Source organism: Equus caballus, chromosome 4, assembly GCF_041296265.1.
Source record: "Equus caballus isolate H_3958 breed thoroughbred chromosome 4, TB-T2T, whole genome shotgun sequence".
Taxonomy (NCBI): domain Eukaryota; kingdom Metazoa; phylum Chordata; class Mammalia; order Perissodactyla; family Equidae; genus Equus; species Equus caballus.
In genome coordinates, this window is record NC_091687.1 from 65,599,586 (window position 1) to 65,626,837 (window position 27,252).

At 56.2% G+C, this 27,252-nt stretch overlaps 1 protein-coding gene and 1 pseudogene across 4 annotated transcripts in view; both read left to right on the forward strand.

Annotated features, from left to right (window-relative positions):
• The window catches only part of MINDY4 (MINDY lysine 48 deubiquitinase 4), a 113,789-nt gene extending 100,367 nt beyond the window's left edge, over positions 1-13,422 (forward strand). For 2 of the 4 annotated variants that reach the window (XM_001500529.5, XM_014739157.3), the window contains exons 16-18: positions 2,888-3,068; positions 3,621-3,693; positions 12,962-13,422. In XM_001500529.5, the coding sequence (XP_001500579.2) occupies positions 2,888-3,068; positions 3,621-3,693; positions 12,962-13,010 (303 nt within the window). In that variant the 3' untranslated portion in view covers positions 13,011-13,422. Of the gene's footprint in view, positions 1-2,887; positions 3,069-3,620; positions 3,694-6,544; positions 6,720-12,961 lie in introns of those variants that run through there. The other 2 variants (XM_070264768.1, XM_070264769.1) reach the window with 2 other exon arrangements.
• On the forward strand, positions 9,959-12,133 carry LOC138923793 (oxysterol-binding protein-related protein 9 pseudogene; annotated as a pseudogene).
• Positions 13,423-27,252: the final 13,830 nt, after the last annotated feature.

The following is a 27,252-nucleotide window of genomic DNA, read 5'->3' on the forward strand; positions in this document are numbered from 1 at the left end:
GAAGGCAGAGGCCTGCCAGTGTAGACAAAGTGCTTTCCTCTCCCTTAACACCACCTGCCGTCCCCTCTGTGCCCTCTGTCCCTGAGTTCCTGGGGCCTACATGATTGGCCACGTTGGACGTGGAAGGAATCCAGGGAGGTTTAGGACTCTCCCTGGTTGGGGGGGGGGGTTCCGCTCTGCCCTGGCCCGGTGCCCCGCCGTTGGGCAGCATAGCCGTGGTCATGGGGAAGATCTGGCATTTGGGGCAGCCTGGGTCATGGTGTCCATGGTGGGGCTGTTCCTGTAAGGCTGAGGCTTTCTTTCACATAGAGGGCGGATCCAGACCTGTCTCTCACTCACAGCCTGTCTCCAGCTTCTGGCTGCAGCCTCTGACCAGAGCTGGGGTTCTGGGGCCTTCGCTGAGTCTGTAGGGGCGGGCAGTGGGGCGGTGCTGCCTATCAGCGAGCTTCTCAGATGACCCATGCTCCACTATGGGTATGCCTCGGTGAAGCAGAGGAAGTGCTGGGCTGAGAAATGCGCCCCCGGCCATAAGGAACCAGCCCCCTGCCCTAGCCTGGCTGTGTCCTCATCGCCTAGCATGGTGCCTGGGACAAAAGTATAAGTCATGTTAAATGGATGTTATCCTTGGAGATGACAGACTGTAACTCTGCCAGCAATCAGATGTTGATCCTTTTAAATTAGGGCTTCTAAGCTGGCAGTCACAGATGGGCTGGGGGCATTCACTCCACCCTCCTCCTCCCAGAAGATGGAAGAGTCCCCATTTAAAGGTAATCCCTACTAGTGCTGCCCCTCCACCCGCTAGGAGAAAGCCTCCGACTGTGCTGGAGAAAATGTGCCCCTACGTTTCCTCCTCGCCCCAGGCCTTTGGTCAGCTACCCGAGAACCCAAAGGAAGCAAATTTCATCTTTGGAAAATGTCTCCCACTTGGAAGCGGCTCCTGAATGAGAAAACTCATTTATAAACTCTCTGGGCAGCTTCTTTGCCCTTAATCTTTTGACCATTGTATAAATGGCAAGCTGCCCTTTGGTCCCTCTGCTGGAAAATTCAGGGCATCCGATTATGCAGACGCCCTCTCCCTGGCAGACTTAGTGGTTCTCCCCGTCCCGCCCCCCCCCCCCGACCACAGTGAATGAGCGGGGTCTCCAGGCTTCAGGGCTCCCTGTTCGAGGCGATGCCCTCACCAGAAAAGCCTCTTTTGAGCCTGGCATGGAAGCCAAGTTTGCAGTCGGGTTTAGGCACGTCCAGCCACGTCCTGTAAAACATCTAATTCCCCCACGTCTCACTGAGGAGCGAGCTCTGCCATCACGTTTTAATGTCACACGGAGCTGGGGTGAGGGACCCACCAGCCAGGTGGGGGTGGGGCGCTGGGAAAATGAGAAAATGAACACACGTAAAGATGACCCTGCTGCCCTCTGGAAGAGGAAGCTGTCGGTGGGCAAGTCTTTCCACAGGGACCTCGTTCAGGGCCTTCTGAGCACAACCTTCTGTCCCAGACACCCCAACCCAGAGGCAGCTCCCAGGTGGGCTCTGAGGGGCCGAGGAAGCTGCCCAGCCACTCTCCCGTGACGGGCCCTAGAGAAAGTATGCCCTTCTCCCCACTGGAAAAATAATTCCCATTCTTTCCTTAATCCACAGGCTGCGGCTGTAAATACCTGAGCTTGCAAACATCTCCCTGGGGCTGGTGGGGATTAGGCTGGAATCACCCTGGCCCATGGTGTATGGAGCTGAATAAACCAGCGTCAGGGGTGGGGAGGTGCTGCCTAAGGGAGTCACAGGTGACAGGGAGGGAGCGTGCAGAGGGCTGGCCAACCCGAGGGCCAGAGCCAGCCAGGCCTGTGAGCAGGTCTTCGCAGAGGGCCCTGGCCACGCTCTCCCTTTGCAGGCAGAGCAACAGCAGCACTGAGGGCCCTGATGCGTGTTCCTTGGTGTCTACCTTCCCTGACACACCTCCACCGTGAACGTCCTCTGCTGGGAGCTCTCCAAGGGAGTCCCTCCTCAGAAGGAGGTCCCAGCTCCTGTCCTCTGCTTCCCCTGCTCGTTCCCGAACGCCCCGCTCTTCCCTGAATGTCTTGGGACATTCACCATCACCCACAGACTGCTCACCCAGAGGCCCTCCGTCCTTTCTCCCTGTGGCCCCAAGTCCCACCTGTCTTCAAGGTGAAGTCCTAGTTCAAGTTCCGCTTCATTCTTGAGGATCTTCATTTGTCAAACATTTGCTTATGGTGACTTGTACCCCTGTTCTTGGTGCTAAGGGTATAGTCCAGCATGCAAGAGGCACAAAATGCATCATCGTGAGGCAGAGTGATGCTCTGCCATAGAAGAGGGCAGGTACTTAGTACCTAGTGCCTAGTACCTTGTACCCGCCACCCCGGGAGCTAGAAGGAAGAAGTGATTCGTGCTCCCTGACTGGGTAACTTGGGTGATGCAGGTGGTTGAAGGAGAGGAGAGGTGTACCAGCGCTCTAGACTGGTGGACAGTGAATGCTCGCCGTGCTGGGTTAGTCTGAGGACTTGTGAGAGGTTCTTTGTGGCTGTGAGGGGGAGGGGAGGGTGTGGAAGAACCAGTGAGGAGGTCATTGGGAGGAGAGGCGGGGCGTGAGGGAGCTTTTAGAGGCAGGATGGGCAGCACGGTGAACCAGTGAGATGTGGGAGATGACGGGGATGGAGGCTGCTGGATTTCAGGCTGGGGTATCTCCAGGGGTAGGACTATCTGTGAGGCAGAGGCCCTGCGAGCAGCACCACGAGGGGCGCCCAGCATCCTGTATCCCCAACAGGGTCTCTCTGAGGTCAGCCCAGTCCTGGGGTTGGGCAGAAGATGCCCTGGCCCCTTTCCCTGGGGATGGCCGGTTGCGTCAGGCATCTCTGTCTGCTCCCTCTTCCTCCTGCAGGTCGGCTGCTTCCTGAAGACCCCGAGGTTCCCCATCTGGGTGGTGTGCAGCGAGAGCCACTTCAGCGTCCTCTTCAGCCTGCAGCCGGAGCTCCTGCGAGACTGGAGGACAGAGAGGCTCTTTGACCTGTACTACTACGACGGCCTGGCCAACCAGCAGGAGCAGATCCGGCTGACTGTTGGTGTGTTGCCTCCCCACCCTGTCCCCGTACCCTAGCTTAGCACACCCACTCGGTGCAGCCAGAGAACACTGCAGACTCAAGCCTCAGGACTCGGGGATCAGCCGGCGAGTGTTTGCAGGTCTCTCTGCAGGAGGGGCCAGAAGAGGGCCTTGAGAAACTGATGGTGTTAAGAGTGTGTAAGGTGCAGTTGAGTCCACGTAGTAGAGAGCCCCAAATACAATGCTCACATGTTTGGGTTTTATTCTTTAGGCAGTAGGGAGCCACGAAAGGTTTTGGAACAGGGAAGTGATGGATCACATGTGTTTTTAGAAAGAATTATTCTGTACCTGGAGGGCACAGGAGGGTGGAGTGGAGACTGGAGGTACGAGGCCAGCGAGTAGGGTGCTGTGATGTCTGGGAGAGAACCCATGGGCAGGAACAAGAGTGGTCCAGTCGAGATGAGAAGAGGGGCAGGTACCAGCAGAGTTGGGTAGGGAGTTGGGGTGTCGGTGCTGACCTCAGGGTGAGCGTGGGTCCTGGGCTAACGAGCGTGTGCCTCTCCCCGTTCCCCAGACACCACCCAGACAGTCCCTGAGGACAGAAACAATGACCTCGTCCCACCTCTCGAGCTCTGCATCAGAACCAAGTGAGTCGGGGCCATCTCTGGCTTTGGAACTTTGCTTGAGCGGCCGGGAGGTGCAGTGGGTGGGGTGGTCAGGCCTGCAGGAAGGAGGATGGGTTCTGGGATCACCCCAACTCAGGGCGGTGTGGTGAGGTGGGATCCCACAGCCTGGAAGGACACAGTGCCTGGGCTTATGCAGATGCAGCATTTTGTGGTCACTGTGGCCCAAGTGGAGAAATGTGTGCTTTGCAGCAGTGACGTGTCTTCAGTTTGTGAGGATGTCCCTGTGGCGGGGGTAGGGGATAAAGGGCTGCTTCTCAAGGCCCCGCCTCCCTCAAGGCAGCAGCTGCCAGGTGTGGTAAGTGCTATTAGACCCAAAGGAGAGACAGGTGAGGTTACCTGGTGGGGCGGGCTGGGGCTCGAGCAGGATCGGAAGGGGGAAGACCTGGCCTGCCAGGGGGTAGCTCAGAGGTGGCTTCTGGAGCAGCGGCACCCTCTGTGCCTGGGAGGACAGCCTCTGTCATTCTGCTGGCGCAGGTTGGGCCCTGTGAACACTGAGCAGAGGTGCCCCCTGGCCTCGGAGGCAGTGTGGGGTCCTCAGCTCCTCTAACTCAGCCCGTCTGTATGTTAGGGAGGGGGGTTGCCCAGACTCCGGGGTGAGTGGGGCTCACTTCACTCCCAAGTTCACTGGGGACCCGCAGGCAGGCCCTTCACAGAGCCTTTGGGTAATGATGTGGAGGCCTGAGGATGCAGTGGGAGGAGCTGGCCAGGGAGGGAGGAGACCTGGGTTCCAGTGCCTTCTTTGGGGAAGCAGAACTTGCAGGTGTTATGAGCGTGGGTTCTGGAGTTTGAATCCTGACCTTGCCACTTTCTGGCTATGAGCCATTGGGCTTCACCTATCTGGACGTCACTTTGTCATTTGTAAAATGGGGATGACGGAAGTGCCTGGCTCACAGTCGTGAACAGTGCCCGGGACATTACCAAGCTCTTGTTATTAGCGTCTTGGCCACTCATGACTCAGTGTGACGCTGGGCGGAACCTCCACCTCCCTGTTTGTGAAATGACTGGGACTGGGACAGAGAGACATGGACGATGGCCGAGGCCCTGCGGCCCTGGCTGCCTGAGACCCAGGGGGCTCACCTGGAGCCTAGGGACACTGCCCACCCACCGGCAAGTGAGCCCTTGAGAGGAGCCACAGAGAGAGAGAGGACTCCACACACACGGTGCAAACACCAGGGAGAGGACGTGGGAGAGGATGTCCTCATTACGCCCCATCCTGGCGTCTTTCTGTTCATCCATCCACCTGCCTGCCCACTAGGCCAGGGATGAAGCATTCCTGTGGGGTCATGTGCCGGTGCTTCTTTCGTCGGGAGGATTAAAGGCACACGCAGGCCGCTTTCCTTTCATGTACAAAGAGCCACTCATTCCAAGTGATGAGAGAAGGGCAGCAGCAGAGAAAGGAGGTGACACTGGCCTTGGCACCTTCTGCAGGACAGGGTGGGAGGCCACAGGGCATCCTTCCTGCAGGCAGGCCTGCCAAGCAGGGCTGGGGACCGCCCCTGGGCACACCCTGTCCAGACCCCTGGGTTCTCACTGTGAGCCTCCATCTGTCTGCACACCCCGTGGGCAGCCCACCACCCGACTCTCTCCAGCTGCCGCATCTGGCGTAATTCCTCTTGCCCCAAGAACGGCTCCTCTGCAGGACTTACCAGGCACATCCGTGGGCCCAAGGGTTGGACTTCTGGGGCTCGGCTCTATTTGGCAATTGCTTGAGAATGACTCGGGATTCTGGTCTGTTCCCGAGGCAGCCCCTCGCCCAGAGCTGGCGTGACAGGGAGCCGAGTCCACAGACAACTGAGTATGATGTCAGCTGTCCCCTTCTCCCAGCACCTAACCCCTGCCCCAGCCATGTGCTGGCAGGTGACGGTGAAATGATGTGGGAAGCTGGAGAGGCCGCATGCATCAAGGAGGGAGTCCTCGGCTAGGGGCAGATGGTCCAGGCCAAGTCCCTGTCCTGCCCTGGCCCCTGCTCGCTGTCACAGGAGGAACTTGGGGAAGGCTGAGCCCTAACATCTCCCCCAGTGGCACTTCCTAGTCCTTGTCACAGGTGGAAAATCATCATATTTGTGTAGAGTTAGTGACGACTGGCCTGGGGACTCTGGTTGGCCCAGACCCCAGCCAGCTCCCTGATGGCTGAGGGGGGTCAATGTTTTGGCACACCTGTATCCATCTACCGCTCACTGTTGGGAAGATTTGCTCTCGGGCCTGATCCTCAGGCCTTAGCCGACATAGCCTGCAGGGCGTGGTGAAACACAGGTTGGGGTGGGGCCCGAGAATTTGCATTTCTGAGGAGTTCCCAGGTGCTGCTGGCACTGCTGTCCCGGGACTACACTTTGAAAACTGCTGTTCCAGTCCCTGGGAAGGAATATGCCCACCCTCCCTTGGCCTCGCTGGTTGCCTGGTGAGAGGCAGATGTCAGTGGGGTGCTTCCCTCCTGCATCTGGCCTCTAACACACCGGGCCAGGGGTCCTTTCTTCCTGGCTCCATTGACTGTCCTCCTGGCCCCCCACCCTTTGGGTATGAGTGCTCCGTCCTCTGCTAGGACTTTCCTGGAACCAGCTGCCTGCCTGTTCTCTTGCCCCCTCACTTGCCCCACCATGCTGGGTCCACCTGGGCAGTTAGGATGGTGAGACTTTTCCCAGCATTTTCCCCGGAAAAGCTGAGAGGGTGAGCGAAGAGTGGGAACGCGGGGTGTTTTCCCCTCCGTACCCATCAGATAACAGACCACAGTAATGGGAAACAGCAGGCCCGGCCTCCTGGAATCCTGTTCCAAGGGATTGGATTACAAAGACTTCGCATTTTGTTTTCATCCCAGATTCTCAAACCACTCAAAGGGAGAAAATTGGAAAAGTGACTTTCAAGGTCAGTGAGGACCTGCTGGAGATGGGGCTCCGCCTCCTGGGGGATAAGTCCTGCGGCCTGTAGGAGGTCCCTGCCTTGACAGGAAGGGGGAACACGGGGTCTGCACCCTGCACTCAGGGCATTGGTAAGGCCAGTCAGGTTCCAAGCACCTGCTGAGATGTGGCTGAGTGCTCAGGGCAGGATAGACCAACCTGGCGGGCAGTGAGGTTTCCTCCCATCACTTCAACCCTCTTGGAATCCCTGGGCTGGACTCTATGGGAAAAACAGCTGGATAAGACTTGGTTCTTGCTCTCAGAGAGTTCACAGTCAGATAGAAGTCAAGTTCAGAATCGACTGTTCTGATCCAGGGAGAGATGCACAGCCTGCCCTCAAGCCCAGCTCTCTAAGAACCTGTGAGAACCTCTGACGTCACCCTGACTGAGCACGGAGCACACCACACACCTGGCTGTCTGGCCACTTGCATGGATCCACAGACAGACCCTTGGACACTGCTCAAGGTGGCCCTTCCTTTTACAGACGGGGGTCTCCAGAGCAGAGGTCTGTGCCCCAGGCCACACCTCGAGTCGCAAGCAGTGCAGGGCCTGGTGCCTAAGCCCATGCCATCCCACCCCACTGAAAGGTCACCCAGAGGGCCGTGTGACTTCCCGCCACCTGGCTTTGTTGCCACAGCGACGTTGCACAAGATCAGACTGCTGGTTTTGCCTTCAGAGAAGAGCATCCTAATTTGAACCATCCGCGGGTCCCGTGCCGTCCCCAGTCTTGGTGTGACGCATGTCTCCGTCTCAGAGAGTCTCCCATTACCTTCGCTTGTGTGAGGAATGTGGGGTCTGTCCCCCGCCCGCTCCCCCCACTGTTCTCTAACCATCACAGCAAAACAGACTCATTTATGGTCATTTCCAAACAAGACACACGCAGTGACCTCTCTCAAGCTTCCAGCCTAGCTCCAGTGAGAGAGAATGAAACGGTTGTCAACAGTCCAGAGAAAAGAGGAAAGAACTCATAACCGGGGCCTGGGGCTGGGCCACAGATGTTTCTGTTTGGAGGCTCAGACAAGAAATTGAAAATGTAATTTCACTGGAAACGGTGCCCTCGAGGGGCTGGAGCAGAGCACCCACCTCCCTCAGCTGTGACCCCGCCCGTCTGAGGGGCCTGTTCCAGCCTTCACGCCTCCACAGACATCCTTTTTGTGTAGGCGCCCTGTTCAGAGCACCTCCCACCCATCAAAGGAGGGTTGCCTGGGGACCCACGCTGCCCTGACCTCCCTCTTCTGACTCCCCGCTCTGCAGCCTGCATGCACATCCGCCCATGGTGTTGCCCTGCTTGGGTTTACAGAACACTCAATGCCATGATGCAGGGAAAGAGCACCGAACAGGAGTCTGGACCTCAGCTGAGTCCTGTCTCTGCTGCTGTCATGTCACTTGACCTCCAGAAGGTCTGGTTCTGCTCCAGATCTCGGTTTCCCCATCTGTTGATGTGGTATAATGATCCCTTCCCTGAGCTGTTGTGAGGTTGAGAGAGGAGATTGCAGAAGTGTTCCCTTTTCCTCAGAAACCATAAAGGGCTGGCACAAGTGTCGGGGGTGCAGGAAGAATGAGAGGGAGGCAGAGGGGAAGGGACACGAGAAGGGCAGTGGGCCAAGGGCAGGGCTTTGTGACTGCCTGGGTCAAAGGGAAGGGAGAGTGAGGTGGGAATGAAGACTGAGGTTTCCCTGCTGGGTGCCTGCGGCCCCAGGAGGAGCAGTGGGTGTGGAGGGGGTGTGTTCATTCAGCAGCACCCCTGGAGCCCATGCTTCGGTCAGCTGCTGGAGATTACAGACGGAACAGATGAATGGGACCAGCTCTGCCCTCCGCTCACAGTCTAGCAGGGCAGGGAGATCTCATGACAATATGGCCAGGACAGCCTGAGGGTGGTGCAGAGAAAGGACCCCCGGGTGGCCAGGAGGTCAGAGAATACTACTGGAGGGAGGAGTCCTGGATCTGATCCTGAAGGATGGAGGTCGAGGGGAGGAGGGTGGTTGTTCCAGGTGCAGGGCACAGCACAGGCCAAGCCCACAGGTGAGAGACAGCCCATGGGGCACATTCCAGAGCCGTGCTGGCTTCTGGTGGCTGGAGCACAGGAAGTGGAACTTGCACAGAGGATACTGGTCTGGATCCAAAGTGAGGAAGAGTTGTTCCAGGCGTTTCTACTCTGGAATCAGCTCTGGAGGCTTTAAAATGGCCTGCCTTCTTCTCCTCGCTGACCCAGGCTCTATCAGGCATCCCTTCCCCATGAAAGACACCAGTTCATCAATGTTGAAATTGGTGGAGGCAGGTAGCTCCCCCTCTGTCGTGGTGATGACCCCCTAGGGAGGAAAGGCCTTGTGTCCATGAGGTGCACCCACTCCATGATGCTGAGCTGACTTGAGCTCCAGGGACCACAGCATCTTCACCGAGCTCAACCTTTAAGCCAATGGTCCTCAACAGGGGGCAATTTTACACGCCAGGGGATATTTAGCAACGTCTGGGGACATTTTTTTGTTGTCACAGCTTGGGGGAGGGAGGATGCTAAACATTGTACAATGCACAAGACAGCCCCCACAGCAGAATTCTCTAGTCCAAAATGGCGGCTGTGCCAAGGTTGAGAAACCCTGCTGTAAACTCTCACGCTCTCAGCCTCCTCCTGCATCCCCACTGGGTGAGTGAGCTTTGATGCTGCCGCACCCTCAGAAGCCTTTCCCTTTCATCCTGCCCTGTTCTCCTCCTGTCCCTAATTGCATATGCGGAGCTCTTCTTATTTGTGGACTCATGGACTTTCAGAACCATTCCTCCCAGGGAACTGTTCATCCTCTGCAGAAGCATAGCATCCTTCCCATCCCAGCCCTTTCCATTTTTAAAAGTCTCTGCTTGGATTGTCTGTCATAGTTGAAAACTGCTTCTCTCCGATGCTTCCAGTACTTTCCCTGCATTGGCACCTATTGGCCGGGATGGGGTGGGTTAGTTACCTCTGTAAACATAAACCCCACGGCCTGACCTTGGAACTCCGTGCCTGTTGGTATGACATGGATGCCAGCAGTAGATGAGTATGACTCACCCCTGCCCTGAAGCCAAACTCCATTTTGCCAGGATCTGAGGGGTTTGCAAATTGGGAGCTCCTAGGAGGTATTTCTGTCTGCCTGTCAGGGTGGGGAGGGCCAAGGCTGGGAGGGGTGGAGAGGGATGGCAGAAGGGCCAGGCTGAGGGGGGATCCTAGAGGGAGATAGGAAGTCTGGTCTACTTTTGACTCTTCCCCTCCTTCTCTCTGTGATGGGGACAGGAAACCACCCTGCTCTGGGCAGGAGTTTCCCCTTTGTAAATCTGGGTCCCTGATGCCTGTCTGGAGCCAGGCTGTGGGCCAGGATATTGCTCTCCTCCCTACCTCCCTTCTGCCGCCATCTAGATTCAGGATGTGCCCCTAGTGCCTAAGACTTTGATAAGATACTAACAGAGGCTGATACTTGCCTACAAATATTAATAGAACAATAAGAGCTTTTTAATGACATGCTTCAAAACTGCAAAGATGTTGAACAGAGAAAGAAAATTGAAAATCTCACGTTGCATGGTAGAATCAATTAAGCCCGGCATTGTGTTGCTACGGATTGCTAAAGTGCTGTTAACCCAGTAGATCGACCTCTTACCTTAGAACCTGTCATCAGCACAGTGCCTTCCCAGCCTGTCTTACCTCCAGAACCTGCTCAGTGGTGCAAGTCAGAGCTGTATCCATTTTCCCTACCGACTGGACCAATATTAGCTACCCCAGGACATCATCAGGCTCCAGTACCAGGCTATGCAGGCAGTGGGCACTGACCATCTAGGAGCAGCCCAGCTTCTCCTAGCCATGTCAAGTTGTCTCCAGACACTGTCCCAGTGTTTCTTCTTCAAACTGCGACAAATGTTATGATGTCGATGGATTCCATCAGAGTGTCTCAACATCAGAGTGTCTAATAGATTCCTCCAGATTCGCCTCAGTGCTGACACACAGAAGCTCAGGAAATAGTCTAAAGCACCCAGATGCCACAGAGTCACTTAATTCTTCTACATCCAATGGAACAAGTGATGTCGACCATATTGGTTCACATGATGTGACTGATGACGAAGGGGAGGCAGGATCCGTGGCCGAGCGCAGGAGCGTCATCACGCTTCTCTTGTCACAGGTTAGGCTTGGAATGGACCTTACTAAGATGTTCTTCCAAGAGTTACTCTTGAGAGAAGACCTTTTCTAGAAACGTATGCAGACTTTTTTGCACATGCAGACCTGCTTCTGAGCATTTGTGACCAGAAGGATCCCAGAGACCAAATGGTTCAGTTGGTGAAATGGTGCTTCTCGACCTTTCACACAGGGAGGAAAGGATCGGTTGCCAAAAAGCCATACAACTGCATTGGGAGTGAGATCTCTCAGCATCACAGGCGTTACCAAATGACACTAAAGAGAACGCAGAGCTGGGTTTGGAAAGACCACTTCCTGAAAACAGTGTAACGCTCATGGCCAAGCAGGTTTTCCATCTTCCTCCCATCTCAGCCTTTTATGCTGAATGTTTTAGCAAGAAGACACAATTCAGCATTCATATATGGACCAGATTAAAGTTCCTTGCGATCTCAGTTGGTGTGCAAAGCACAGGGCAGGGCTGTGTCTTGTGTCTAGACCATGACAAACAGTACATTCTCACATTCCCCAGTGGTTATGGAAAGTCTGTCCTCACAGTTCCCTGGGTGGAGCTAGGAGGAGAATGCATTATTCATTATCCCAAAACGGGCCATATACGAATATCATCTCACACACCAAACCTTCTATAGGAGCAAGAAGCACAGAATTACCACTAAGATTTTTTTTTTTTTCCGAATGACAAGAAATCTTTTGGCTCATTTGAAGGCAATTCGAATGGTGTAAAGTGTGCAAAATATTCAACAGGGGAACATCCAGTCTTTACAGATACCAAGAAGTTGCCTGTAATCAAGAGGAAAGTAAGTTGAAGAAGAGGATGAGTATGAATCGCGCTGCCTCTGGAAGGCTGCCCATCTCAACCCAGAAATCAGAGACATTGATGCTGCCACTGAAGCAAGGCACAGACGTGGAGAAAGGCAAAGAGCAGAAGCCTGAGGAAGGAAGGAAGGAGAAGGACATTCACGGGGCGTCTAGGTTACTCACGAAGAGGGAGAATGTTGGGTTTACGATGAACCACTGCTGAAACCTCTTGGTACTTCCAACATTCAGCTGGGAAACGGACAGTGTTACTTTGGGAGACCTTGTTCACGCCCTTCTTGCAGTTCCAGCCTCAGGGCTACTAGACTTTCCAATGCAGACACAGTTAAAGTGAGAAAAACCTCCCTTTTCCCTTCCTCGTCTGTGACAGTTACCATTTTCACTTCAGTCCTGAAGAAAAACCTCAGGTTTTGAAAACATCTTCTCCCTCCCCAAACCCCACACGTTGAAAAGCATTTCTAAACACCAGCTCAGCCTCTGCTCCCTAGTCCTGCTGTGAGGTACGCAATGCGTGTTTCCTAGTTCATACAGTCTGAGGATATATGGTAATGTGTAATACACCTAATGCCAGATTTTACAGAAATATTCCCTCCTCTATAAATGTGATTGCTCCGAGTTGTTTTAGGAAACAGTGCCATGTATTAAACTCAAGTGTTGGGAAATTTCATGGTCTCACCTGTAATAACTTTCATTTTGCAATGGAACTATTATTAAATTGTATCTAACCCTGGACTACAGTTTAGTTATACTCCGTGCTTCTTAAGGCTTCATAAAGTAATTTTTAAAAAAATGCAAATCTGTGTTTTGCTGAACTGCTCACAGCCCTTCACTAGCTCTTGGAGCAAAGCCCAGAACCCGTACCAGGCCCCCCAGGTTCCGTGCGGCGCCGCTCGCATCCGCTGCCCACCCTGTGCTGCACCTCTCTCCTTACTTGTCTAGGCTCCGGTGCCTGGACCTCCTTCTGCACCTTGAACACTCCAGGATGTCTCCGTATTTAGGTCTTCCCATGTGCCTTTACAGTACCCCCATTAGGCACCCCTGGAAAGCAGCTGGATTCTGATGTGTGTGCATCACTCATGTCGGCTGAGGGCCCTGCCATGCCAGGCGCAAATGAGATTCTCAGTGAACTCTTGTGGCATGAAGGAAGGAATAAATGAATGACCTGTCACTTCTGTCTCCTCCATTGCTCTCCAGGGTCTTGGGTGCATTTGTGTTTCATAAGAGCCTGGTGTGCAGGTTTGTGTGTGAGTGGGCTGGGGCGAGGTGGGGAGGGTGGAACCTGACATCTCAAAGCCACTGAGACAGGAACTTCAGGTGATGGCTCCCTCATGGGCCCTGCAGCTCTGACTCCCTTTCTGTGCTCCTCTGCTCTCAGGTGGAAGGGGGCGTCGGTGAACTGGAACGGCTCAGACCCCATCCTGTGACCCTTCATGTGGGTAAGCCCTATGGCTCACCACTCATCACTGCAGGTGACAGCTGAGCCCCAGTTGTCAGGGACAAGTCTCTCAGAAGAGTGTCACCTCACCTGGGCCTGCACTGCTGCAGAAGCATCCAGCACCTCCCTGCTGCCTCCACGAAGGGTCCCCCTGGACTGTGGTGAAGGTCGGGGGTGCTGAGGTGCAGCTCCCTCCTGGCTGAGCTGTGACTGCCAAGGACTGGAAGGAGGCTGGCCAGCAGGGCCTTTGCCACCTTTTGTCTGCCTCCCTCCTTTGTACCCCACTGGGCTGTCCCCTCGCCGAGCCTCTGATACAGTCGGCCCAGGGACCCTCGGCGCAGGGACCCTGAGCACTCATTATTTCTGGCAGTTGGCTTTCTATAAAACAGGAATCAAACCCATGCTGAGGGCCAAGACTCATTTGTTCTGTTGCCACAAAGGAAGCAGGGTTTCTGCGAGATTCATGGCTGGGTGGGGACGATGATGGGTGGAGGGGCCCCAGAGCCCTGGAGACCTGTGGGCTAGGGCATCACCCTGATCCCGTGGTGTCCCTGGCTAGACTTCTGGTCTAGCCCAACTTCTATGGATCAGCCCCAGGTCTAAGGCACCAGGATCCATAAGCTGTGCTGACCAGGAGTAACTCAGGCCCCCCTGCAAACCCACAGGGCAGACCCCCTGCGAGGCCCCAAGAGGATGGTCATGAGGCTCTGAAGGGTAGGCAGCACCTGGGCAAGTGGATATGGGGGAAAGAACCTTCTAGGGAGGAGCCTTTTGGCCCCGTAGGGCAGTATGATGGAGATGAGCAGAGGGACTGGGTGTTGTCCCCCCATGTGGCTGCAGTGGGGCACATGCCAAGAGAACTGGCTGAAAACGTGGGTGGGCCAGGCCTGTGGAGACCCTCGCGTTCCAGAGCAAGGATGGGATAGGTGGGAACGGAAAAACAATCACTCGTGAAGGGAAATTGTGCAGCTGGAGCCCCCTTCATTCCACTAATTTATATCCTACACATTTCAAAAAGGAAGATGAGGAAGTATAGAAATGCAAGGGGAGGCTGGTGAAGAAGAAGACGACCAGAGAAGGAAAGAGTCATGTCGGAAACCAAAGTTAAGGACCCCTCTGCATAGGGCTGCCAACAGAGGGGCTGGGCCAGGGTGCCCAGAGTCAGCACTGGCCTCCAGGAGCCTCTGTCACGTGGCTGTCCTTGTGAGAAGCTACGAGCAACGTAATGGCAGAGCCCTCAGGAGCCCCGTCCGGCGCCTGCCCCTGCCGTGCCCTGTGAGCGCTGGGGCTGTGACTCTGAGTGGCTCTGCAGTGGTGGGTGTTTTCACACGGGGACCAAGGCGTGTGCTCCTCCCAAGTCTGCCCTGGCCTAAGGAGAGGCCCCGGAGAGTCATTAACCCTGGATGGCAGCTGGTCCACAGCCTCTGTGTGTGCCCCTTGGGCTCAGGACACAAGCAGCTGGGGGTCTATGTTCCCTCGGCAGCGCTGGCTGAAAGGGGGACCCCTTCTCTTTAAGTGCTAGGCATGCAGCGGGCAAGCTGGCTTTTGGAGGTGACAACTGTAGAGACTGTTTTGTGCTCTCGTGGCCCGACGACAGCAGGTCTTTGGGGAGAGGCAGGGAGGAGCCGCGAGGGAAGTGAGTGGGCCGGCAGTGCTTTGTCCAGGCTGTGCCGAGGCCCCAGCGGGGTTTGCTCTGTAAACGCCAGTGGCCATTCACACAGCAGGCGTCCAGCAGAAATGCTTCCTATATGTCCCCAAAATGTTTATGCATTTGTTTTCCTTGGCCGGGACCCGGCTGCTCCAGCTGAGCGCCCGGGGGAGGAAGCCGGTTTCCCCGCAGCAGCCTTGTTTATCAGCCCGGGAAGGAAAAGTGTGTCTTTTCAATGAAACTCACTTAACCTCCTGACCAGAGTCCCATTGGCAGGGCTGGAGAAATCAAAATATTCCCAGCGTTGCTTGAGAAGACTGGTTCCAACAAATTACAAAAGCATTATTCTCGAAGCCAAGACGCAGGTACACGTGCCGTCTGACGCCCCTCGCCTGGGTTTCCTGGAATTTAAGATGAGCAAATCCCAGCACCGCCCTCTCCCAGACCCAGAAACTAGAATGAACCCACGGTGCTGGCGCCAAGCCTGCAAGAATGAAACGCAGGCCCGTGCCTCCTTGCACGTGAGCGTTCTCCATTGGGGTGCATGGTTCTTTGGGGAGACTGGGGTGGGCTTCAGAGGGTCCATAGCCCCTCCACTTATATTGAAATCTTTGTGTACATGTGCATATGTGTAACTTTCTGGGGAGAGGGTCTATAGCTGTCCTCATGGCATTGGGCTTGGAATGACCGCCCCTCCTGCTGTCCGTCAAAAAGGTTCAGACCCATGCCTATAGTTGAGTGGCCTCTAGGGCTGCATCTGGGCTCGGCAGCTCCACCTCTGCCCACCACAGACACAGCGCCAGGGCGCAGTTTATTGAACGAGCAGACCTCGGTGGGGTAAGAGGCAGAAGCAGCTTTATTCTTTCTTACTTTCCACTAGGTTCTCTCTTTCCCTTGGCTGTCTCTTGGTTTCTGGATGAAAGAGCAGGCTGGGTCCATTGCTTTTTCTGCACTGTGAACAGTAAGACCGGTCTCATGGCCACTTAACTCCATTCGCTCATCAGCTCATCACTGGAAAGTTCCCCCTCCCCCTGCTCTTAGGGGGGTCGCTGAGGATCTCCAGGGATCACTAGGGATCTCTCCCCAGTCAGGCGACTCATCCTCTGGCTGCTGCTTATGGCAGCTCCCGGCACCTGCCACCACCCAGCTTCTGCTGGAGTATGTCTCCCTCCTTCCCCTTTTAAGAAGACCGGAGTCTTCCTTCTGTAGGATACACATTTGAACCACACAAAGCACCAACGCATCTTTGCCTCCCAAATTCTGGAGGTCAGACCTTTCCCACCTCAGCCTGTCTGTCTGCTCAGCCACCCATTGGGAGCAGCAACATCCCACTGTCCCCAGATGGGAGTCAGGGACCATCCCACACTGTGGGGTACACATGACAAGCTTTCAGGCGGTTTGCCTAAAACCTCCCTCACTTGGCTTTAGGAGACGAGATGCACCCTCCTGGCCCCATGGCTGGGAGATGGGGATCCCAGCACACTGATGCCTCTCTCCAGAAAGCCCTCAACAGCTACTGGCCTCCCCCCCCGTCAGCTTCCTTCACCTTCTTTCATGGCGAGAGGGTGTAATGGGCCAATGTTGGCAGAACCATTTGCATCACTCTCTGTAAGTTCTACGTGGCGGAGGCACAGGTAACAGCAGTTTCCAGAAGAGCTGCAAGAATTCTCTGGGGGACAGAGCTGGGTCACGGCTTGGAAGGGCGTTGGGGGTTATCCTAAGGTAGGGATGCGTACAGACCCCACCTGACTGCTCCCCAGATTGCCATGTGTGGGCTGAAGGGAAGTCAGGGATTGGGGCCCAGCCCATTCGGAGCACCAGCGGTGGAAAAGAGGCAGACGTGGGCCCATCCTCCTGGGAGCCGTGAAGGGCAGTCTTAGGCTCCCACAGGCCCTCAGCTCTGCTAAGCAACCGATGGCACCAGGAGCGCTTTCCTGCTCTAGTCCAGACTCTTGCCTCGCTACTCCACATGTGGTCCTTCCACCGCAGCATCTACAACATCCAAGAGCTTCTTAGAAATGCAGAACCTCAGGCTCCACCCCAGACCCACTGGATTAAAATCTGCGTTTTAAGGAAACCCTCAGGCAAATCAGATTAACGTTGGAGAAGCTCTGCTCCAGAGCTTGATCTTGTGGGGTGACAGTGTGGGAGAACAGAAGCCGTCTCTGTCAGGAGATCCTGAAGGGACGTGTGAGAGAGGTGCCAGGTGGGCGTGCCGAGGAAGAAGCTGTGTCGAGACAAAGGGCCTGAGTTTAGTCCTGACCCACTGCCTCCTGCCTGGGTGGCCATGAACACTTGACACAAGCTCTCTGGGCCTCAGTTTCCTCATCTATGAAATTACCACCTCCTAGAGCTGGCAGGAGGATTAAGTGAATCGATATTGTGAAGCGTGCAGAATAGGGCCTGGCGCATTGATATGTGTTTGCTCTTGATATTTCCCATGGGGGCTAGGAGAGGCTCCTCGGAGGTAGCAGGGTCTGACCTGGGGCCTTGAAGGATAGGCAGGGTTTGACAAGTGGAGACTTGGGTGGAAGATCATTCCAAGTGGAGGGAACCCTGAGAGCCAAGAGACCACGGCAGTCCATGATGTCTGTAGGTCTCATGGGGGCGACAAGAGAGTGGGAAGGGCGGAGGATTGGGAGACGAGGCAGTGGCGGGTAGGGGTGGCCTTAGACAGGGGCCTGGGGCTGGGATGTTTCCCAGAGACAAGGGCTGCTGAGAGCTCTGTTCAGACTTCTCTCTGCATGTGCAGTGGAGGCAGGGGCACATTGGAGGGCTGCTGTGGTTCTCCCGGGGAGGGCAGCATGAGTGGAGAGGCGAGGAGGGGCTGGAGGTGACAGACGCTGAGGGCCTTTGCTGCTGGAGGCCCTTACCATCCTTACCAGCCATCGGCCATCGAGCCCTTACAGGATCCTGAAACTTGCAGGAGGTAATCAGGCTGCCAAGTCTATTTGCAGGTATTTTGCTCCACCCACCAGAGTCCTCCCTGCTCCCTAATCGCGCCCTAATCCTCGTGGGGCTGCTGGAGCTGTAATTACCAGGCAAAAATGCCAGGCATCTGTGATAATGGAGATTGCTTAACTCAGGGGTGGGCCGGCAGGTGGGCGGGGGAGTGGGCAGGCGGCGGCACCTAGCCAGTGCCTGCCCACCGCTCAGGAACATTGCTCCAGCCGACCTGCCCTTCCCAGGAGGGGGATCAGAATCCACTGGCCGGGTGCTCGGTCACTTCCGAAGCCTGAGGCTGGCCTCTCCTGTCCCTCCTTTCATGCCATTTCTAGATCATGGTGCTTCACCCCACTGTCTTGCCCACATTCCCACGAAATACCCATCCCATGTCCTATTCCCTGGGAAGTCACTGAAGGCCTTCTCTTTACAGATGGGAAACTGAGGCCCAGATAGCAATCCTTAGTTTAGAGCCCTCCTGGGACATTTCTCCTTCATGGAGGTCTCTTGGAGACCAGACCTCCAGACGGTCTTTGGACTGAGAGGAATACCTCTGATAGGCGGGCCAAGGAGTTGATTCCAATCTGCCTCTCATTCTGCCTCCCCCCTTCCTCCCTCCTCTGGCTCCATGCTCCACCCACCCAGGCCAAACAGCCTCTTGCTGCCTGAAGCCTTTGCTAGTGCTCTTTGCTGCACCTGGGTCCCTGCCCTTCCGCTCTCCATGTCCATGTGTTAAATCCTACCCATCCCTCAAAGCTTAGCTCCAAGGCCCTTTCTCCAGGAAGCCCTCCAGAATTACCCAGCTATAAGTGCGGGCCCTACCCTCTGAGCACCCTTGATCAGCTCCTCTCTCACAAGCCCAGATCCCAGTTAGTAGATGTTGGTCACCCAACTACAGGTTTCCAGATACCCCCGTTCTCCCTTCCCCCATATACTTTCCCATCCTGGGGGATGAAGCCCAAGGTTCATTCCCCTTCTTTGAAGAAGGCCCCCACCACATACCTGCACTGCCCCTCCCTCCCACCATAACGGCCCAGTCACTGGGGTGCTAGGGAGGGCACGCGCTGCCTGAGGTCTCTAGACTGTTGATTCCGGGTGTGGCTCTGAGATTAAACCTGGCGGCTTTTCTGTGGCCCCGATAAGGGCAATCCTGGGTGCTTATCTGGCATGTTCTGTTTTCAGGCCCATTAGATCTGCGAGGTTCAGCGAAGTCCCTCCCCCCTGCGGAGGGGAGCCCTGGGCGATAAGCACTCACCTCAGGGTGTCAAGTGTAGACACCCTCGGGGCACTTGGGAAACTGGTTGTCAGCACTGCCTCTGGGCCCTGCCCCCTCTGCCTCACCCCTCCCCGGCCCCTGTGAAGCTGAGGGGGTGCTGATAATAATTGCGTCAGGACAACTGTGTAAACAGATGGTGCTACGTAAGGGGAACCTTAGTCTAAGGAAGGATTGTCCTAATATTGCTTGATCTCCTGACGCCCTGTTCTCCAAACCCTGGGCTCAGATCCTTCTTGGGTTTTATTGGGGGCATAGGGTTCAGAGGAAGGGAATGTGTATGGGCTGGAGCAATCAGGGAGGCTTCTTGGAGGGGGAAGACTGAAGCTGGATCCTGAAGGAGGGTAGGGGAGGAGGAGGGGCAGAGGCACTCCAGGAGGGACGGGCAAGGGCAGAGCTGCCAGGGGAAAGAGGCCTGGGGAACCTGGGGTGGCAGGAAGGTTAAGGATATTAGGGTTGGATCCCTGAAGGGCCTTGCATGTCACAGTGTCTCCTGTGAGCACTGGGGAGCCATGGGGGGTTTCAGAACAGGACACTAGTGGGTCCAAGCAGTTTTAGAAGACGGATACTGCAACACTGTGGAGGGTGGATCAGAGAGAAGATGCCAACTTCTGAGGTAGGGCCATGGAAACGAGGAGCAGGTGGGAGATCTTAGTGATTCAGCCTGGGGAGCAAGGTGGGGGGGCCCGTGGAATTGGAGTCAAGGCTCCCTCCCCTGCCTCCTGGCAGACAGATCTCGGCTTTGGGCAGCCGTTCCCTCTGTCTGCTCCCCTGTCAGCCCTGGCGGCTGGAGCTCTCCGGGGAACAGTTTTTTGCAAAACATCCCTACCTCCCGATGAAGGTTTCCTTCGTCCCCGGCCTTGGCAAACCATGAAGGAGGGGGCCTCAATTCGAGGAAGTGCCTAGGCCTTTGTTCTGGCCCCAGCCACGGCTGGACCCACTGCCTATTGTTTTCGAAGCTGTTGGTGACCTTGGGCCAGCTGGACGGGACCGTCTGGCTCCCTTGGGTCTGGCCACCTCCAAGCGCATATGGAAGACGGCCAGGCAGGCTGGCAGGATGGCTCTCAGTCCCTCGGTGGCCTTGGGAAGGGCCTTTGCCCCTGGGGGTTCTCAGTGCCCCTCTGTGTTCTGAGTCTGGGACCCCCAGCTCTGGCCATTTGGGGTATCTATGGGCATTGTGGAAACTGCTCATCTCCCGAGGACCAGGACTCTCTCAGGTGGGAGAGCGGACAGAGAGCTCCCAGCCCCTGGTCCGAGGCCCGTTCATCCTCCACCGTGTCTGCTGTTGTCAGGGATCCTGGCTCTCCCGGACCTGTAGGTCAAAAGGTTCAAGGCTGTCCCTCTGCTGTTCTGTCTCTGGGGTTTGGGGATCCGTGCTGCACCCAGTATGGGGTGTGCACTGGGAGAAAGGGGCCTGGCAGCTTGGCGGAGTGGAGTGAGTTCTTACCTGGCGTTTGACTACCTGAGTTTCGATCTTAGCTCCAACTTCTCAGTTGGGTCATGTAAGTTAAGTTACAAAACAAACACCTCTCTGAGCCTCAGTTTCTCTATCTGTGAGATGGGAATAATCATATCCTGCACCTCTTACAGCTGGTGTGAGCAGTGAGTAGACTGTGCTTGGAACAGGGCCTAGCACCCAGCCTGCACCCAGTGGATGTTGGCTGTTTTCTGGGAGCTGGATGGGCAGGTGCAGGAACCGGGGCAGGTCTAACTCACTAAGAGACAAGAAATGTGACCATGCTGAGTGCTGTGACGCAGTGCAGCCAGCTGGACCTTAGCGTGTTGACTGACCCCTGGAGGTCAGTCCCTTTCCCCCTCCATTTCCAAGCCTGCCCCAAGATGGCAGTCCCCCCTCTCCCTCCCCTGCATCCCTCCCAGTCCCATAGCTGCTCCAGGGTCAGCTGGAGAAGTTGCCCCCACAAGGCCCTCCCTCCCCACTCTGGACTTCGGTACCCCATATGTAAAATGAGGTGACTGGACCAGGTGGCCCTGCATAGCTGGGCCCGCATTCTCTGTAGTGACCACTCCTGAGGCTGAGACCGGGGTCACCGTGGCAGGTACGGCGTACAGCAGCTGACGGGCCTCTCCCTCCAACCTCCCACTTCCAGATGAGGAAACTGAGTCTCAGAGAGCCAGGCACTCACACTGGGCCTCCAGGCTGACAGACGGCAGGTGCCAAGTTCTTCCTACTTGCTCCCCCGCCTTCTGGAAGGCCCCCAAGCGGGATGGTGGCGCCAGGGGGGCTTCCTGGAGCCCCTTCTCCTATCTCCCCTGATTTCCTCCCCAGCCACCAGCCCTGGCCTGAGACTTTGGGGAATCTGGAAATAGCCACCAGTGTCCTGGTTTCTACACCCGAAGCCATTGTGTGGGAGCCCAGCCTTTCCTTCAATTCAGACCTCTCCCCGTGAGTGGTGGAGAGAAGGATGGGTCACAGCCCCATCTGGCCATGCCCAGAAGGAGGCCTGGCTCACCAAGGCAGGAACAGCCGTCCAGCCCAGCGTCCCCGGCAGACCCCACTTCCAACTGGCCCCCAGCGGCTTTGGTCATCATAGAAAATGCCAAGCGCTTTTCCTTTTTTCCCCTCTAACACAGACACACCTTGGCTTTTTTTATCTGAGAATTTTCCATTTCCTTCTCTGGGAAATCATCAGGGTCCTGCACGTCCTTGTTGTCACAAAGGATGCTGGGAAGAGAGGGATGTGTCCCGGGTCACCCCAGGAAGGAGTGAGGATGGCTGAGAAGTCAACACCCATGTGACCCCCCTTCAGGCCAAGGTGACCACTCGGGTTGGCCTTTCGTAGGAACGTAGCCGTCTAAGAGTGAAGACCTCGACTGACCATGACATCCCAAGGCCTCGTGGCAGAAGGCTGACCAGTCTCTCCTTTCCTGTGTCCTGCCTGTGGCTGTGCCCACGGTCACGTTCAGAGGCCTCATTGGCCAAAGCCCTCACTCAGCTCCAGTTCCCACCCACACTGGTCTGGGTGTGGGATGCCCCCAGGCCAGAGCCTCCGTGCCCCAACCTGGGTGCTCCTCGAGGCAGGCAGAGCCAGGAGGGGGAGCAGAGATTCAGGGTGTAAAGAGGAGATAGACTTATACTGGACATCCTGGGCGTGGGGGTGGCAGGAGAGCCATGTGCCGTCCCACCTCCACCAGCCCGTCTCTGAGGGTCTGAGCCAGCCATGGAGAGAGGGGCAGTGAGGGAACCTCCCCACCCCCACTGTGGCTGGATGCCCACCCCATCCCATCCCTCCTTCTGCTTGGACTTTCCTTTCCCCAAACCACCTCCCTTCCTTTACATAAACAAGTCTGCCCGCCATGTGCCCTCCTCCAGGAAGCCTTTCTTGATTACTGGAAAGAGGTGGGGCTCTTCCGCTGCCCACAGATCCACCTCACCCCTTCCTGAGGCTCAGGCCTGGGCCTCAGCTGCCCTCCCCTGAACACCTTGCGGGGTGCTGCATGGTGAAGCATCTGAGTCCAGGTTTCCACTCTGTTGTCAGGGATGGTTAAGCCAGCTAGTGTCTGAGCCAAAAAGTGGGAGAAGGATGGTCTCCTATGGGCGCTGACCATGGCGCTGGCCCAGGTGGGGCACCAGGGGCAGTGGGGTCTAAACCGTGACTCTCCATCACAGATGCACCCCACTGAGGTGCCCAGGCTCAGTGCTTCTCATAGAAAGGCTGGCAGTACCCCTAAAACAGCCTGCTTCTCCACTCTCCTGAGAATAAGGTCCGCTTCATCAGTTTCCTGGGCAGCCAGACCGGGGAAGGGCTTTCTCTCCATGCCTGCAGTTGTCTCTTCTATCATGGCGTAAGAGTTGGTAAGCGCTTCTTTCCTTTCTTGCCACGGTTTTCGGAAAGCTCACAGGGAAAGCGATGCTCCGTTGCAATCTCTCTCTGGTATCAGGAGCAGCTTCCTCCCTCTCTGTGTTTTTGTTTTAACTAGACTGTGATCCAGAGCTTTTTGCTTTTGTAATTCAGCCCCTTGCTGCTCAAAGTCCTGAGACCAGCAGCATTGGCACCACCTGGGAGCTTGTTAGAAAAGCAGAATCTTGGGCCTACCCAGACCTATTGAATCAGAATCTGCGTTTTTCTTTTCCTCCTGAGGAAGATTAGCTCTCAGCTAACACCTGTTGCCAATCTTCCTCTTTTTTCACTTGAAGAAGATTGGCCCTGAGAGCAATCGTCTGTGCCAATCTTCCTCCACTGTATGTGCGTCGCCGCCACAGCGTGACTTGATGAGTGGTGTGTAGGTCTGTGCCTGGGATTGGAACCCAGGAACTCGAGCTGTGGAAGTGAGCTTGTGCCACAAGGCTGGCCCCAAGAATCTGCATTCTAACAGGCTCCCCAGAGGATTCACGTTCATGTTAGAGTCTGAGAAGCGCTGAAGACATCCTCAGATGCTTTTGGAACAGATGTCGGAAGTGCGCGAGACAGGGCCTGGGAAGATTCCCCTTCCTGCCCTGATTTCTCTACAGGAAAACTGACCTCTGTGGCAGCCCTGCCCAGGCCTGACCCCAGCCCTGCAAACCGACCCTGGCTGCAGTTTTGGCGCTCAGTTCTTCTCTCTGGCAGGGTCAGGCCACTGAGGGGTGTGGGAGCCCTCTTGTGTCATCATCTGTAGGGATGAGGCGGGTGGTGAGCATGCGCCCCGGGACAGGGGGGCCTCGTTGGGCCAACTGTCTGCTCCCTCGCGGACCATAGGCGTCCTCCTCCGGTGCTGGGCTCTCGGCAGCGACTGCTTCTGGCCACTCCTGGGGTAATGGGGTTGCCCTGATGTGACTGTGCGCAGCTTGGGTCCACTGCCACCAGGATGAAGCAGGAGCACAGAGGGCCCGAGATACCCGGGGATGACTTGACTGAGAATTGGCAGCCCTTGGAATATGGGTCCTTCTGTCCACGCATCTGCTCCAAAGAGCTGTCACTGGCGGGGGGTGGACACATGGGACACACTTGGTCTGAGGCCCCCAAAGGGCAGCACTGGGAAAGGTGGCAGCATTGCTGGAAAGTGACAGATAAGAAGTGACTCTCTAACCATCTAAGCTGTCCCACGATGAGAAGATAAGGGGTCCCCAGTGAGGGAGGTACCCACGTAGGGGATCATAGCCTCCTGAAAGGGATGTATCAAGGAGCTTCCTGGGTCTGATGATGTGCAACTGTAGGCAGCCTTTGTGATCCCTTCAGATCCCGAGATTCTATGAGTCAAAGTCCTGCCTCCTCCAGGAAGGCTTCTGTGACTATGCCCCCTCGCCGATCCCTCCCTCCCCCAGCGCATAACCTTGCCTGGGCTCCTCTCTGACTGCCTTGTCTTTGTGAGTCTGGGACTCCCAACCAGCCTGGGAACCGAGGGCCCGGATCTCCTCCTCTGCTCACCTGTCCTCTGACTGGCGGGGTGAGGATGAGTGGGAGACGCAGGCAGGCAGCTGATGCAGGCCTGGCAGGTCCCTCTTTCCCAGTTGGCTCTAAAAATGGCCCCTCCGAGGGCTTCCGGCTCTGGAATGTGGAGGGATTCCGGGAAAGCCTCTCACCAGCCCCTAGGCTGCTGCCAACACTGTGTTTATCCTCTTTAGGCCTAGGCCTGGCCTGGGCAGAGGCAGGATCGATGGACGTGAGGGTCCTGGGCTTCCTGAGTTCTAGACCCTGCAGCCCCAACCCCTCCAGCCTTGGCTCTTCAGAGGTCCAGAGTGGGGGCGGGGAGGGCAATGTACAGGGAGGATGCGGGGTGAGGGGTGGGGAAGGGAGCTCTGCCTGGCTCTTGTAGCAAGCCCTTCCTAGTGAGCTGTGTGCCGCTCTGCTGGTAGGGAGGGAGCTGAGACTGGTTCACAGTGCAGACATTAGAGAAGCCGCTGTAGCCCGGGGCCTTCCTTTACGTTTGTGCAATAGGGTCTTGATGACCTGAAGGCCCCCCTGTCCTAACGGTCTAATGTCCTAGGAGTTCAGAGGTGCTCACTCCTGGGGACAGGAGGTCACCCTCTGGAGGGGTGGCGTGGGGGCCTGTGAGTTGACTTCCCAGGACCAGCGGGCATACCTGTAGAACAATGGCACAAAGCAGGAGGTGTGTGCACGCTTGTGAGGCTGCCGGCGGCACAGGGGGCTGGGGAGCCAGGGCCTGGCTGGGCCCGGGGGCCCAGGGCAGGGGGCCATGTCATCATTTTCTCATTAGGCGAGACAGCGATCCGCTTGTGTGAGATGATCTTGCTGGCCCTGTGGGCTCCAGGAATGTTGGCTTCACATGAATAGAATCCCCAGACAGGACCACAGAGGGAGGGGTCACCGGTGGATGGAGACCAGGGCGGGCCCTGCTCACCCTTCCTCCCACCCTAGACAGCCAAAGAGAGAAAGGGGGTGGTCTCATAGGTGGTCCTGCCTGTCCCTGCTCTGTGGGGGCCCAGCACAGCCCTCCAGACACTGGTTGGTGGGCTGGCAGACGGCTGGTTCTGTTCACCTTTAAAATCTTTCCTGAGCAGCTCTGTGCACTGAGGCTGCTACCCACCTGGCTGTGAGCAGAGAGCCGGGTCAGACCCAGTCCCTGTCCCCACTCAGGGTGGAGGGTTCAGTTCGGAGATGAAGAGAGACTAGGACACACATTGAAACAGATGTAGAATTCCCAAGAGAGAAACCACAAAGCCAGGCAGCTACAGAAATGCCCACCGCTGCTTTCCTCTTGGCCACGGCTCCTTCCCTCCAACATTTAAATTCAGCTCCATGATAAAGAGATGAGATGAGGGAGGCCCCTGGATTATGAGCAGAACAAATGGCCCAGCTATGGTGCTCAGAGGTGCCAGAGAGACTGTGCAGAGGTCCCAGAGCTCAGGGTGCAGGCAGCAGAGGCCACAGTCTGCATGGCAGAGGGTCTTGGAGCTGCAGGGGTTTGTGACCACAATGCATATCTTTACTCTGTGTGTTTGCATGCATGTGTACATGTGAGGATGTGTGTGCACTTGCGTGTGTATATGTTTGGGCAAGCACATGTGTTTGCATGTGTGCAACACGTGTTTTGTGCATGCAAACCAATGTGTGTGCATTGCATGTATATGCATGTGTGTACACGTGTACTGTCCACGTGTATGTGTGTATACATGTACAAGCACACGCCCTGTGTGTGTGCACACATGCAATCCCACTCGCTGTCTGGGGAAGAGGGAGGGACAGCTATGGTGGCACCCTGGCCAGGTGTGACTCTGCAAGGGCAGGCAAGAAGGATAGAGGACTCATGATGAAGGAGGAAAGATTTGGCGACACAGCTCAGCCCAGGAATCCGCCTTACTTGTTGGAGGGGTCAGTCTGAGCACAGCTGAGCCTGCCCATCTCCGGCCCCGTCCTGTATACTTCTGTCTGGTGGTGGTGGTGGTGGTGGCCATGGTGGTGCTCAGCACCACATTATGATTTTTGTGGGCCCTATGCTCTTCCTCCATAAAAAATATTAAAAATTAAATTTTGCGACTGCATTGGTAAAATGATAAATATATTGATCCTGGTGGTGAGGTGTGTGAGAATGGCTGCGAGCACAATGAAAGAGGAATTTCCCTAAAGTTCTGATACCCAGTAGCATCTAAGCGGTCCTGCTGTAGGGCCTGGAGGGAGCATGAGGTGGCATATGGGTGGGTACCTGCTCCCGCTGCTGGAATCCAGCTGGGCTTTGCTTGCTGGAAACGCTGAAGAGGCCCCCAGGCTTTGGCCCTGTGAAGCACCCAGCTTGTCCCAGCAGTAGAGCCCACGGGAAGCAAGGGCACCTGGCACGTGTGATGGGACCCGGGGGCAGCTGAAGCAGGGTCCAGCTTCCATGGCGGTTCTCAGGAGGACATAGAGCCAAGGAAGACGTAGTGAGGAGTGCCAGAGGCAGTGGGACCCACAGAGGGCAGTGAGGCCAGGTGGCCAGAAGCATGGGGCGTCCAGGAGAAGGGCTGGAGCAAGAGGAAAGGGAGCCCAGAGTCCCTGCCTGCAGGGCCTGCTGTGAGCACTCGGACACTCCCTATGGGGACATTGGCCATAGGTGAGGGGTGGGACAGGGGCAGGAGAGCATGAGAAACCTCACAAGGTGAGCAGAATGCCAGGAGCCGTGGGAGCAGAGGTTCTGGGGATACAGCGTAGCTGGGGAATTGAAGCACTTCTAGCTGGCTCAGGCCTGCTGGCAGACACGAAAATGTCAGGTCCTGGGGGCTGGGGGAGTCAAAGTCAGGCTCCCCTACGGGTACCTTCTGACTGCCCGGGCCTCTGGATTCCTGGTCAGGGGGGCAATTTTCTGAGTTCTTGCTGGAGTCCAGGAGGAGGTGGCCTCCTGTCAAGCAGAGAAGGGAGGAGGAAGAGGCAGGGTGTGGCTGGCAGACCAGGCCTGGGCAGGAACCAGGAGACCAGGACTCCAGTCCTGGCTTCA